A 13,987-nucleotide genomic window follows, 5' to 3' on the forward strand; every position below is an offset into this window, starting at 1 on the left:
AAAACCTGTTTTAAAGTACCCTGACTCAGGAGTTGAAACAAAAGTACTAAACGAACTTGAAGAAAAAAAAAATCCATTGTCTGTACAATAGTTAAAAAAAAAAAAACATCTGCAGACAGATAGAAAAAGGAGCGATTGAGAAAATCTTACAGACTTTTTGGAGAGATTTTTTTGGAGATTTTTTTAGACAGAGTTTTTAAGGTTGTATTAAGAAAGAGTTTTTGAATAAGAGAATTTTATGAGAAGAATTTATGGAGATTTTAAAGAGAATCTTTATAAAAAGAGTTGGTTACAAAAAATATTTCAGTGTCTTTAAATGTGTTATTATCTGTATTAATGTTTTGTTATTTGTATAAGTTAATATTAAGAGAATATATATCGATGAGAATTAGTTGAGAATATTTATTTAAAAAAATAGGTAAGAGAAAAAAAACCAAAGGTAAATATTGTTATTTTTGTATGTATTTCGATTAAGGCAATATTATTATTATTATTACTTTATGCGTTGAGAATTGTTGTTGAAATGTCTCACGCTCCTACCATGCCCCTATCACACCTGCACAACACACTGAAAGTCCTACCTTACTTTATCACATTCTTTATCTGTACTACTCTCATACTCACATCGCTTTTGTCACACTATTTGCGACACTACCATTACACTCTATTCCCGCGCCATTACCATTACACTCTATTCCCGCGCCATTACACTTAAAGAAGCAACGGCACCCGACAAAAAATAAATAATAAAATTATAAAAAACGTCCTCACAGAAAAACACATAAAACCCCGTCCTCACACTGAATCACAGAAAATAAAAAGAAACTCCGCCTTCACAATGAGTAAATGCAATTACATAGGTGTGGAGTTAGATAGAAGATGTAAGATACACACTACTTTCAAAAAATATTTATAGTGCATTCATCTTTTATTCAACAACTGTATTACATAAAAAAAAGTATTTCATTGGTGTTCAAAGAATACAATTTTCAGCATTCAGCACAAAAAATACAATTTTCTCCCATTTTTAAAAGTTCTCCCTTTTTTTTTAAAAAAAAAATTTTCCGCCATTTTTCTCAAAAAGAGCTACTTACCAGATTTTTCTAAGAGTTGCTTCTAACCAAGTCAAGCACGAATAATTTCCATAAAAATTCTGGGGTATCTTTTTATGAAGCCTCTTTTTTTTTTCAACCTATGATAGCGGTATAGTAAACAGTGGCGTAGCCAAAATAAGATAGGAGAATATCTGACATGGAGTGTTAGTAATAGAAACTTAAGAAAATTTTATACTTCATCTAAGCTTGCTCCAAATTTACTACACCTATAATGAAATATAAGATTTTTGAAAAAAAAATTTATTCTTTACAACACCACTGAAGATCCTAACTGCCGTCAATTAACTTCTGCTCTTCTCTGCGGGGACTAAGCGTAAGTTAATTTTATAAAATTAAAATTATCAAAAAATTATTAGAACTTAGTTTTTATAACAATAGTTTGGAGGTATAAGAAAGTTGATGGAAGGCTCATGTTTTGATAAGTTGCCTCCTTATTTTGGTTGTAGGCTGGAAACGAGGTAGGGTCAAACCAACTCCATTGCCGTGTTTTTTGAGATTTGTTTACACCCTCAGTAAATTATCATCAAGTATTGCTGCGTTGACTGACCAGAGTCCGTTGCAAATGTCTGGAAAAGAAATTTTTGAACTTGAAGATGGTCCTATATCTTGCTTCTCTTTTAATAAAGATAGATCGAGTAAGTTGAAATAGTTTCGAAAACTATTTTTAGTTCAACATTAGTTGAAGTAAACTACCTATCAAAACTATTTTAATTAGCATTATTTGTACCTTTACAAAACTATAAAAGATTGAAGGGTGTATTGGTTATGTATTGTATAAATATCATAAAGTTAATCATCAGAAAAGTAATAGTTATTGAAATTTATTAATTGTAAGTTTTACAGGTTTTACATTTAAAATAACCAATATATCAAACAATTATAGATAAAACTTTTTGTCTTTACAGCCTTAAAGAACTTTGATTTTATTACTTCTTGTATTATTTACTGAAAAACTGCCATTTAGCAAACTTAAATTGATAATTTAAAGAAATGCTTTATGAATATATTCTTTAGGATTAGCATTTTCAACTAATGACCATCAAGTTTACATATGCAAAAGAGTGGGTAGTACATGGGAAAAAGAGGCTACTTTGACAGAAGTTAGTTGTTTTTTTTAACATATGTGTGTGTGTATTTGTCATAAGTTTGTTAAAAAATTATGCATTACTGTTTATGTTTTATCCCAACTGCAATCACTGTGATATGTAGTTACATATTTTTTTTCCAGCATCACCAAAATGTAACCAGCATTGATTGGGCTCCTAACAGCAATCGAATTGTTACATGTAGCGCTGACAGAAATGGGTTTGTTTGGGTTGAGGAAGCAGGAAAATGGAGTCCAACTCTAGTAATTCTTAGAATAAACCGTGCTGCAACCCACGTTAGATGGTCACCAAATGGTATATAAATCATTTTTAAAACAATGTTTGTGATAAATTTATTTTATAAACAACTCTAAAATTTGTTGAAACAAGTTTGATAAACGAGTGAATCTTTATTTTAGAGGATAAGTTTGCTGTTGCCAGTGGGGCACGGTTGGTATCTGTGTGCTATTTTGAAAAAGAGAATCACTGGTAGACATTTTACTTTAAATATATTTTGTAACAATTTTGGCGATTGCATAGACTTTAATGGAGGCTGATTTTTGCATATGAGCTTTTATATGGTATTTTTATAATATTAACTATTCCCTAATTGTATAAAAACAAAACAAAAAAAGCCATCCAACATTAAGATAATATTGATAATAAATAAAATATTCTATGATTTTGACATATTTTAACATATCAAAGTTTTTTAAGATATTACCTTAATATTGGACAGTGTTTGATTGGTGATCAGTTATTTTGAGTCCTGATGTCAGAATTATCACCTTGTAAAATAGTTATTAAAAGGTTATTGTAAAGTCAATATCACTTTAAGTGACTGTTTTGAGTTAAGACAAATGATATTTGCTTTTTTTTATTCAGGTGGGTTAGTAAGCACATAAAAAAGCCAATTCGCTCAACAGTTCTTTCTGTTGATTGGCACCCAAACAATGTTCTATTGTGTACAAGTTCTACAGATTTTAAAGCTCGTGTGTTCTCAGCATATATCAAAGAGATAGAGCCAAAACCTGAAACTACTAATTGGGGAAAGAAGATGCCTTTTGGTGCTTTAATGGCTGAATTTAACAATGGATATGGCAAGTGCAGCAGCTATTTGAGTTTACAAAAGATATATAAATTTTTTGATAATACTTTTAGTTTTAATTGTAAAATGATATTCCATTTTTACAGCTGTTTGCAAGATTTAATGTTTCCACAAAATATATGTATACAAATGCTCTTTAAATATATACAATAAAATGCATACAAGAATAAATGTAAAAAATATATATAATTTAAATATAAATGTAAAAAAATATACAATATATAAATATATACAAGAATATACTTGCATACACAAAAATATAAAGTGTGTATACTTGCATACACAAAAAAATGTTATGTGTAATTATATATAATTATGTATAGTTATAAGCAATGTATAAAAATTTTGCTCATTGAAAGTTTAAAGTATTTCTTATGTTCTTTTAGTTTGTGACCAAAAAACTTTTAAAGGTTTCCCTTTTTTATTGTTTCACTTAAAGGAGGTTGGGTTCATGATGTTGCTTTTTCACCATCTGGCGCAAAAATAGCTTGGGTTAGCCATGACTCTACTGTGTCTGTTGTTCAAGGTGGAGATAATGCAGTTGTTGCCAAAATCTGCACAAGCTATTTGCCATTCCTATCTTTAGTTTGGGTGTCAGAAAACACATTGATTGCAGCAGGTTTTTACTTCTATTTTCATGAAATGCTTTAAGAAATAGTTTTAGTTTTTTTTATTTTTGCTAATGTTCATAATTTATAATTCATAATTGATTTGCATATCTTTATTTAAAATAGTTTTTGAACAGTATGTGTTTATTTAAAGGACATGATTTTGTGCCCATGGTTTTCAGTCACGATAGCAACAATACAGTTAAATTTGTTGCAAAGCTTGATCAACCCTTAAAAAGTAATGGCGATGAAGAAACAATCAGTGCAATGGATAAATTCCGTAATCTTGACAAAAAGAATACAGGAAAGCGAGATGAAACATCACTCACAGCACATATCAATACTATCAAGTAAATACTCTTTTTGCTTTTTTTTTTTTTTTTTTTACCTATTTTTACCATCACCTTTCTAAATTGTTGTTTATTCATATTAAGCCAATTGTCTGTGTATTCTGGAACCAAAGAGAGTGTTTCAAAGGTTGCCTCAGGTGGTTTGGATGGGAGAGTTGTAATATGGGACATTAAGGTAACAAATTTCTAAAGTACAATTGCATCAACTAAATTTACATATAAGTTTAGTTTTAATTTGATTTTTAAATCAAATTTTTATTATTTAGACTTTGGAAAAATCTATTTCGGAATTAAAGATTGAATAATGGTCTCAAAAAACTGATTTTAATGAAGAGAAGATTTGATATTTGTATTCTTTCATTGTTTTTAAAAAGAATTAAATGAATTTTTCATATATTGTTTTTTGTTTTTTTTGTTGTTTTTTTTTTGTTTTTTTTTTTTGTTCAATTGAAAAGAACTCTGTTAAATGTGTCATGGTTTTTTAATATCATAAATAAAATTTCAAAATAAACTATTGTGCATACAATATTAGTGTATTGGTTGTTATTGTTTTTAATAGTATCATTTTAAATCCCTCTCATCCGTTTTTACTAAATTATAAAAAATAGTTGCTGTACAAGATTCAGTGTCCAAAAGCATTAGCTGTTATATTTTTTTTCATATTGAAGTATTTATGTTTTAGTTCCATACATAATTATAAATATAGATTTGCTTGAAAGATTTCATTAATGAATACTTTTCATTTGGAGAGCTGGAGATGCCCAAATTTGTATGGAATATATTAAACGTATGCTTGGTATGGTTACAAGTAAGCCCTTCAAAATTCAAAACAGCAATGGGGAAGGGAGAGTAGGCATCACTGCTTCCAGTTTAAAAGACCTGCGAGAAAAAGGACAGCTCAAGTTAAACTTGAAAAAAGTATTCAAAATTGTTCTGGAGAATGATGGTACTGAAGTAAATGACGAAAAGTATTTCAGAAGCTTACCTAGTCAAACAGTGTTAGTCTTCTTGTCAAATGAAGAAGAAGAATGGGATGGCGGTTAGTTCTTTGGTATCACTTTCTTATTTTTTAGGAGTTTTAACATGAAAATAGAACTTCTTTGTAAAACAATTACAAAATAAATATTTTGTTATTTGTCTTATCCTTTTGTTTTAGTCATTGCTTATTTGAAGTTAGCTAGTGAAAAACTTGTCAATTATATCAGTCCTCGACAAGAAACTGTTAAAAGAATCAACAATTTGTTATGTAACCCTCTCTCACCAGAGCTGAATATTTTGATAGAGTACATCAACACTCTTCAATCAAATATTGATGCAGAAGCAAAGGATGAAGACCCAGAATGGTTTGAAGGACTAGCTCCATCTATTCAATCAAAGAGTAGGGCCATGAAAGAATTTATGAAAGGAAGGATTCGTGGATATTTATGGAAGACTAAAGAGTTTGTTGAAAAATCAGTAAGTATCAATTTCAGTTATATAAGGCTTACTTGCAACTATAGAAAACCTTTCATTCAAACTTTATATGTAATGTCTTGAAGATTTTATATATAAGATATTTGTTCTTCAAGATCTTGTATATAAGATCTAGAAGTACACAAGATATCTCATATACTCTTGATTTGATTACCATTCTTTGCTTTTGTTTTTCATTCATCTTATTTGCTTACTCATTCTGTTAACTAAAGGAAGCAAAAAAAAAGTTTTTTTTTTATCTAAGAAATATCTTTCGCAAGTTTGTTGCTACATTTTTTTTGAGAATAGTTTTAAGTATTTTGAAAATATTTTTTTAAGCAAAGAGAAAATATATTTCTACATACCATCTGTGTTTAATTAATGAATTTGCGATAGTAATTTTAACTTTTTTCTTAAACTATGCAGTGTTAGATTATTAATAGTATCTTTTACTATTATTTATAGTATATCTTTTGCAATTTATTAATCTTACAAACAGTTTGTTGTAAGTTTTAAAAATAAAAAAGATTAAATGTTTGCATGACTGACATATACCTTCTAAGTATTTAAAAAAGAAACTTTTCTCTCAGAAACTTCCTAGAAAATGTCAAAAAGAAAGCGAGCTTATTTTATCAGACTTTAAAAATCAGCTCAGCATAGATGATTATTTCTCTCATTATTTCGATCGAACTGCGCAAGAAGATCGTCGCCTTTGTGATAGTCGAGGTTGGTTTAGCTGTCAAGGTGCTTTCAATAAAGAAACATGTAGTATGCGACATACTATTAATCCGTATTCATCAAAGGATAGTCGTGTGCTTTTCAGCACGTGGAATTTAGACCATAGGTAAGTGATATCTTTGCAGATTTTATTTGGAATCTTTACAATCTCTACTACTTTTAATCTTAGTACTAAATAATCTAAATTTAATGGTAACTACTGTTTAACTGCATTTCAGTACACTTTATTATCGATAAATTTGTTGCGATGTTTTTAGAGTGGATAAATCCCGCGAAATACTTCCTCAATTAATAAAGGCAATCAAAGATTGCCCTCGAGGTAAGCAAGTTAATTGCAACTATTTTTATAGACTTTTGTTCACAACAGATAACTTAAAACTTGTTGATATAAGATGCCATGCGAAAGAAAAGCATTCAAATCAGTTGGTGGATATAGAAAAAGTTTACATTTAGCATATTCAATACATCTAACATTTTAAATATTTTAATGCATCTATTATTTATAAAAAAATTTATATAGAAAAAAGAAACTAGGACCGGTGTAAAATTAGTTTTAGGCAGTTTTTATTTGTGATATCTTCGTTTTCTTTATTTAAATATTGCTGTTACTTTTTTTAACATGATTTCTTTTTTCTTTTTTCTTTTTTTTCTTTTTTTCTTTTTTCTTTTAACATGCTAACATTTTTACAAACTGGCATTTTATTAATTAGATCCTAACAATTTATAGTCGTTCTCTTTTATGTTTATTTAGCTGCGATTTTTTTTTTAACTGCTTTTAAACTTCTCATATTATATTTGTAAATTTTCGTAGCATTTTGAAAAAAGTTTTTATGACATGAAGATTTACATCTTAATACAGTTTTTAATTGAAGAAGAAAATAAAACGTTTTTCGTATTTTAACATTATTTCATGTCTTAGAGTTTTTACAAGAATTAGTCTGTTTTGTGATTTGCCACTAATTAACATTTTTACCCTTTTAACATTGACACATTGTCAAACGTCGAAATGAGTGTTATGAATTAATGCAAATGGTATTTGAAACTTGAAAAAGATATTTTTTAAAACAACTGAATTTTTTTTTTTTTTTAATCAACCAATCAAATTTAATGTCATCTCTAAATCTGATCATTTCATTGGTTGCTAAATTAAACTCTTTATGACTGTTATTTATAACTTAGGCAACATAAAAGTAGTTTCTTGTTAGACATTTACACTGTTTATTTTGCGTTGGTGAAAACATTGTACTTTGGGACATTTTTTAGTGACTTACTCTAGTGGATATGTTGAAAATTAAACGTGTTGATATTACTCCATCTTTCTATATGGATTCATTTTTGTTTTTTGTTTTTTTGTTTTTTCGAGTTTTCTATTATTATTGGGACATGGAACTTAAAAAAAGTCTTTGGGATAGTGAGATTTTATCTTAACCAATATGTGATTACATTAGGACAGTAATTTTGTCGTACTTTGGAATAATAAAACAATCAGGTATTTCGTCCAATATGAAATTGTGTTCGGGTTGGGCGAGTTTTTGACATTCTTAGAGGACTTTAAGTTCAGGTCGAAAATCAGAACGAGACAATGTTTCTTAGTTTAGCCTGCGTTCATATTACGTCCATGTTAGATTTTTTCTCTTCGGTATTTGATCTAATTTTTATTTGTTTCTAATATACATTCACCTGCATTTCCGCACTATAACCATTTATGGCTCACCATAAATTTAAAACTCCAGACAAGACAGAGTTTAGATATGTAAAAAAAATTGTATAATAGGAGTGTAAAATACTTTTTTTTACTTTCGCGACAACTCTTTATAATTTGCAAAGTTATTGTACTGCGAATAACGTTATCCTACTAATTACTTCGAATTCAAGAACTCAGTTTAAACTTTTTTTTAAACTAAAATCTCGTCCAACATTATAAAGTTCTTAATAACAAAAAAGAAAAGATTAACTGTATAATAAGAATTAGTTTTATTAATACATACACAAAGTCAATTTCTCAAAAATTAACCTTTTAAATCGTCACTTACGTTAATAAGCTAATGGGGATGTGACGGAAGTTTGGCAGTAGTACCTACAAGCAAAGATTTGAGAACTCCGATGCTAATGATGAGTTTCTGTTTGTATTTGCATTTGTCCCATTGAGATGATTGTGTGATTGAGTGATGATTGTCATAATATTACTTGGCAAAATCCCCGGCCATCATCAACACATTATGGCCAACCAATTAAATTCATCTTTTCAAAAGAAACACACGAGTTTACTGAAATAGAAACTAACAAAGTTTTGAAAGAAATATCTGAACTTCTTTCAACACTGTATACTGTTGGTGAACTTAAATTTATTGTGAAACACAATCTGTTACTTACGATGACCGACGGAAAAGTATGCAATGCTTTAACTGACACGCGTTCAACACAAAAATGTTACATCTGCGGTGCTATTCCAAAAATGATGAATAGTGAATTTAAAGACATGGTTGATAAAAAAAGAAAATTACAGTTTTGGTTTGTCTACCTCGCATGCTTGCATCTGTACCTTTGAATGCTTGCTACACATTAGCTACTGCTTGGACATAAAAAAGTGGCAAGCTAGAAGCGAAACAACGTTCGGAAGAAATCAAACGAAAGTTTAAAAAACAAATGGAACTTATTGTAGACAAACCAAAACCTCGTTATAGCAATACAAATGATGGCAACAGAGATTACAGGATAGCGTTCTTAGTAAAAAATTTAGTTTTCTACTAAGAACGCTATCTTCTGGCCATGAAATTGATTGCGATAAATTTGAAAAACTTTGTTTTGAATATAGAACTTTATATTTAGATTTGTATTCGCGGCATTACGTGCCTGTTACAGTGCACGAAATTTTAATACATAATTTTGAAGTTATAAAGTCGTGTATTCTTCTAATAGGTCAGCTCTCGGAAGAATCTCAAGAAGCACGAAATAAAGATTGCTGAAGATTTCAAGAGTATCATACCAAGAAAAAGTCACGTATTTCTACAAATGTAGATTTGCTGAATATGCTCTTAATATCATCTGACCTTATTATCAACTCACTTAGAAAACTGCCAGCAAAAAGAAGCAAAAAATTGTGAGAGGTTTTGAATTCGATTATCCCGCTTCCAAAAAAAGCAAATTGTAATTTGTCCAATGAATCATATGTTTCAATTGATGAATCATCTGAAGATTTAAGTGTTGAGTGTTCGGAGGAGTCAAATGATGAGTTTTCTGATAACTGAATATAACTTTTGTTGTATAATTTTATGTATCCTTGTTTTTTAAATATATTTTTTATTTCGTAATTTATTTTTTATTATAACAGTTGTCGCTGCAATGAGGAAGAGGGGGTTGTGACCGTGGGGGTTAGCCCCATCCCTCCCCCCCCAAAAAGAGACTTAAGATATTAAAACCTAGGTAATTGTTCAATAAAACAGCAAAGTATTATTTATTTTAACCATTCATGACTAGAACAATAAAATTGGTAAAGAAAATGTTTTTGTCCAGCTAACTTGATCAAACAAAACAATTCTTACCTCGCGAATTGTAGCAAACCCAAAGCGAATTAATTGGCAAAGGAATTCGATCCGCAAAAAAAAAAAAAAAACCTGTGAAAATTCTTAATATTTAAATCAAAATAATATATTTTATATATATATATATATATATTAGGGCGTCCCAGCCGCCCCACAAAACTCAAAATTTGGTCGTGGAAAGCTGTTCAAGTTTTTGGTAAGGCGTTTGGGCCTAAAAACAACAGCTATTAATTTTTTTCTGCAATCTGATCACATATGAGTTAGCACAAGCGACATAAAGTTTGATACTGTGAAAAATATACATTTTTCGTAATAATATCTTGTAAATGTTTATTTTATCTTTGTTTATTATTGTTATTTAACTAACTTTGATTATTTTTCAGATTACTAATGATTAATATATAATATAAATGTATCATAATGGAAACTAGACATAATGATTGATATATAAAAATGATATTAGGGACCACTCCTGGTATCAACGACAAGGAAATCAAGGGTTATAAACTACCAACAAAGAAGCAAGTAATTCTTTGCCTGCTTGCAAACCTTAAGGGTTTAAACTTTAATGATGCATTATCTCTTACAATTGATAATGTCCTAAAGCATTATTTGAAGTCAAATATCCCTCCATTAAGTGGAAGAAACAACATTGGAAAGATAATTAAAGAAGAATATAATGAATTTATGAAGTTAATGAAATACGATGAATATCGAAGACATTTGGATAACCCAGGAATCAAGAAATTTATGTCAACATTAGATGCTACCATGAAATTTTATAAGAAATCTGTTCTCCAAGATATGGAACTTCAAAAACGACATAAAACAACAAAGGAAAAAGAATCCGTTGATGCAGACATTGCTTTCCTGCAAAGCATGATAACTGATAGGAAAGCATCTTATTCAGGAATTGACAAAGCCCGTTCAAAAGTTGTTGAGAAAAGGCAGAAAAGAACCTATGATAAAGCTTTTCCCAAAAGAGACCATTCAATAATGTTTAAAGAAACTGATGAGTTTGAGTTAACCAGTAGTTCTTGTGATGAATCGGTTGGGGGGACTGCTGGACCCAGCTCGGCCTGCTCTGAAATTGAACGGCGGCACAAAAGGCAAATAAAATCTGATGAACACATATTTGTCCCACATGATATTCTCAAGAATTCAAATGTTATTGCCTGGAGTGTGAGGAATAACATATTGTAAAAAAAGATTTTTTTATTGATTAAATAGACTTGCTTTAATCTGGCTTTATTAACTGGTGGAAGTTGTAAGTAGTGGCTCTTGCCACTATTTACAACTTCCACCAAATTTTTACTATCCTGAACTTCCTAGAGCAACTGAAAAGGAACAAGAAAGCTTAACAAATTGCTTCCATCAATTCCTAGCATTAAATTTCACTCGAGGGGATTATCAAGAACTTATTGAACTCAGCCTGTTATTAGTTACAAAAGGATCCGAACCTCAGAAGTTTAGCATGAAGCACCCTGGAGCTTTGCACAAAGCAAGATGGATGGCAAAACTTCTGTACACTATAAAAATAGTATTATTGTCCGGAAAGATAATTGAGCAGTTTCCCAATTCAGAAGTTGCAACCAAAAATCAAATCAAGAAATAAGAACGTTTCTGTGTGTTTGCAGTAAGTGTCTACGTGCAATGGTGGATTAATTGCCCTCTTGCAACTGATGCCCCAGTCAACGATTTGATTTTAGTCAAGAAACTGAAACAGTTTGCATACCATGATTCTATAATTGCTGGCAAGGGAATAAAAGCTCTTAGCAGACATAGTTGGTATATGAATGAAGAGCTTGTTCCATTGGCTCTTTTCTCACAAATGATATCTGACAAAGACAAAGAGAGTATGAGACTCCGGCTACTCCAATTTGAAAGTGCTGGAAGTACTACAGATCGTGTTGGAGCATCCTTCGGAAAGCCTAAATTTAAACCAATTTCAGAGGAGATTAAGTCACTGAGTGATTTGATTGGCCCTTGATCAATGAGGTTTTTCCATATTGTGAATGCTCCCTATGAGTTTTTTCAAACACCAGCCAATGAATGGACAAAACTGGACGACTTTCTTGAACTGAAGACAATTGTTCAAAGTCTTCAAGTAGTCAACGAAGCTGCTGAAAGAGGAGTAAAGCTATGATAAAGAGTAAAACTATGATAAAGAGGAGTAAAGTCATGATTTCTTGGGTGTAACAATGGACGAAGAAAGGTTTCAAGATGTACTCCAAGTAGTGGAAAGTTCGCGAAAAAAAGATCCAGATCAGCGGAAACTATCATCTTGTTCTCAAGAGAAGTCGCAGTTCCTAGCACTGGATGATGACTGATGATTAAATAGATAAATGAGGTTTTGATTTTTATAATAAACAATGAACATTGTACATCATATTACATCATTCAATGGAAAATATTGCGTTTTTCATCCTTTAATTTGTATTTTAGTCTAAAAAGATGAAAATTCAATAATATAACGTAATCTTCAATTTGATTGTGCTGGCTAAATTTTTTGAAAATCATAAAAACACATATATTTCCGGTGTATATATGATGAAACACAGTTGCAAAATTTTGAACAGCGACTTTGCAAAAAGTTGGGGCGGCTGGGACGCCCTAATATATATATATGCATATATATATATATATATATATATATATATATATATATATATATATATATATATATATATATATATATATATATATATATATATATATATATATATATATATATATATATATAATAACCGTACTAGATGTAAGTGAAGAATAGTAGGCTTGTTGATTTATTGAACGAATTGTTGTAAGTTAAGATTTCCAAATAGGTCTGAATGAAAATAATAATAAAAAAACCACTATTTCTATGACGTGCTATAATAAAAATGTAATTTTTTTGGACCGCATCATTGATTTGTGAAGCGAACGTAACGCGATTGATATAATTCGTTAAGCGAATTAAAGTTAAATTGATTCGTAAATATTTTTCGGATTAATAATCCGAACATCAAATAGAATCCGCAAAATAAAAATTCGCTAGAAGTTTATAAATTGATTTTCGGATTATGATTTATAAAATATTTAACGATCGGGACTGTTTTAATCCACAAAAATATGTAACTGACTTTTTGCGGATTTTACTAACCAAACGGCAGGTGCCTAGTCAAGTCCACTGATCTCAAAATACAACTGGATAGCGTATTCAATTGCCTTTTTCAAAAAAAAATTGAAGCCAAAATTGGCCTCCCAAGATGGCGGCGATCGGACTTCCTAGCGATGATCGATGTACATTTTATAAGGCTTTTTACAGAAATATTAAAGAAAATAAATAGAGTTTTGAAAGAAAAACTAGACTATGAAACAAAGTTTTAATGACTTTAAAGAAATGAAATGATTTCTAAAAAAATCAGACAATTAAAGTAATTATTTTGATACTAAGGTACAAAATATTCAATACTTTCGATTAAATATTTACTTTACGATTAAATAATATTTATGCATAATCTATGTACCTTTTAGTTCTTAGTTACCCAATGCAGTGTGCAAGAAGGTTGATAACATGACTGTATGGTAAGCGGCAGTGGTGTCTATTTACAATTTTGACAAATTTTATATTTTCAATTTTTGTAGCAAGATACCAGATATGTACATGCTGCATGAACTATTAGCTGAGGCTGTGAGTACACACAACTCAGGGGTTCCTTTTAGGATTATTTAATAAATATATGTAATTAATGGATATAGTATTTAATAAAAATATTAAGTACAAAATGTTATTTTTTAATATATATTATTTTACTTATATATTATTCTTTGTAATATTTCAGCTCTCAATAATTGAGTCAATTGTTTTTAACTTATTATTCAAAACAAATCATTAAGGGAATGTTTTGATAACATATGTTTTGTATGTTATCAAACATTATCAACATTATGTATCTTATCAAAAAACTTATGCTATGTAAATTTACAATAAACCATCTGCATTAAAT

The 13,987-nt window shown here is 29.6% G+C and overlaps 2 protein-coding genes across 3 annotated transcripts; both read left to right on the forward strand.

Annotated features, from left to right (window-relative positions):
• The first annotated feature begins 150 nt into the window (after nucleotides 1–150).
• On the forward strand, nucleotides 151–4,660 carry LOC145191050 (actin-related protein 2/3 complex subunit 1A-A-like). 2 transcript variants are annotated; one of them, XM_090066462.1, is made up of 10 exons: nucleotides 151–1,428; nucleotides 1,562–1,750; nucleotides 2,130–2,215; nucleotides 2,344–2,515; nucleotides 2,620–2,689; nucleotides 3,086–3,300; nucleotides 3,748–3,927; nucleotides 4,071–4,266; nucleotides 4,351–4,441; nucleotides 4,533–4,660. In XM_090066462.1, the coding sequence occupies exons 2-10, from the start codon at nucleotides 1,678–1,680 to the stop codon at nucleotides 4,569–4,571; spliced, it is 1,122 nt and encodes a 373-aa protein (XP_089922588.1). In that variant the 5' UTR covers nucleotides 151–1,428; nucleotides 1,562–1,677; the 3' UTR covers nucleotides 4,572–4,660. The 2 variants fall into 2 exon arrangements, with proteins under 2 accessions (XP_089922588.1, XP_089922589.1); XM_090066463.1 differs by having other exon boundaries at nucleotides 151–418.
• A 261-nt stretch (nucleotides 4,661–4,921) lies between these two features.
• Nucleotides 4,922–7,524, forward strand: LOC145191051 (DNA fragmentation factor subunit beta-like). The gene is made up of 4 exons (XM_080067990.2): nucleotides 4,922–5,305; nucleotides 5,423–5,721; nucleotides 6,309–6,562; nucleotides 6,714–7,524. The coding sequence occupies exons 1-4, from the start codon at nucleotides 5,038–5,040 to the stop codon at nucleotides 6,907–6,909; spliced, it is 1,017 nt and encodes a 338-aa protein (XP_079924116.2). The 5' UTR covers nucleotides 4,922–5,037; the 3' UTR covers nucleotides 6,910–7,524.
• The last annotated feature ends 6,463 nt before the right edge of the window (nucleotides 7,525–13,987 follow it).

The sequence above is a fragment of the Hydra viridissima genome, unplaced genomic scaffold (assembly GCF_058129835.1).
Source record: "Hydra viridissima isolate aposymbiotic clone 2 unplaced genomic scaffold, HvirCarnegie_v1 scaffold_11, whole genome shotgun sequence".
NCBI classification, from domain to species: Eukaryota; Metazoa; Cnidaria; class Hydrozoa; order Anthoathecata; family Hydridae; genus Hydra; species Hydra viridissima.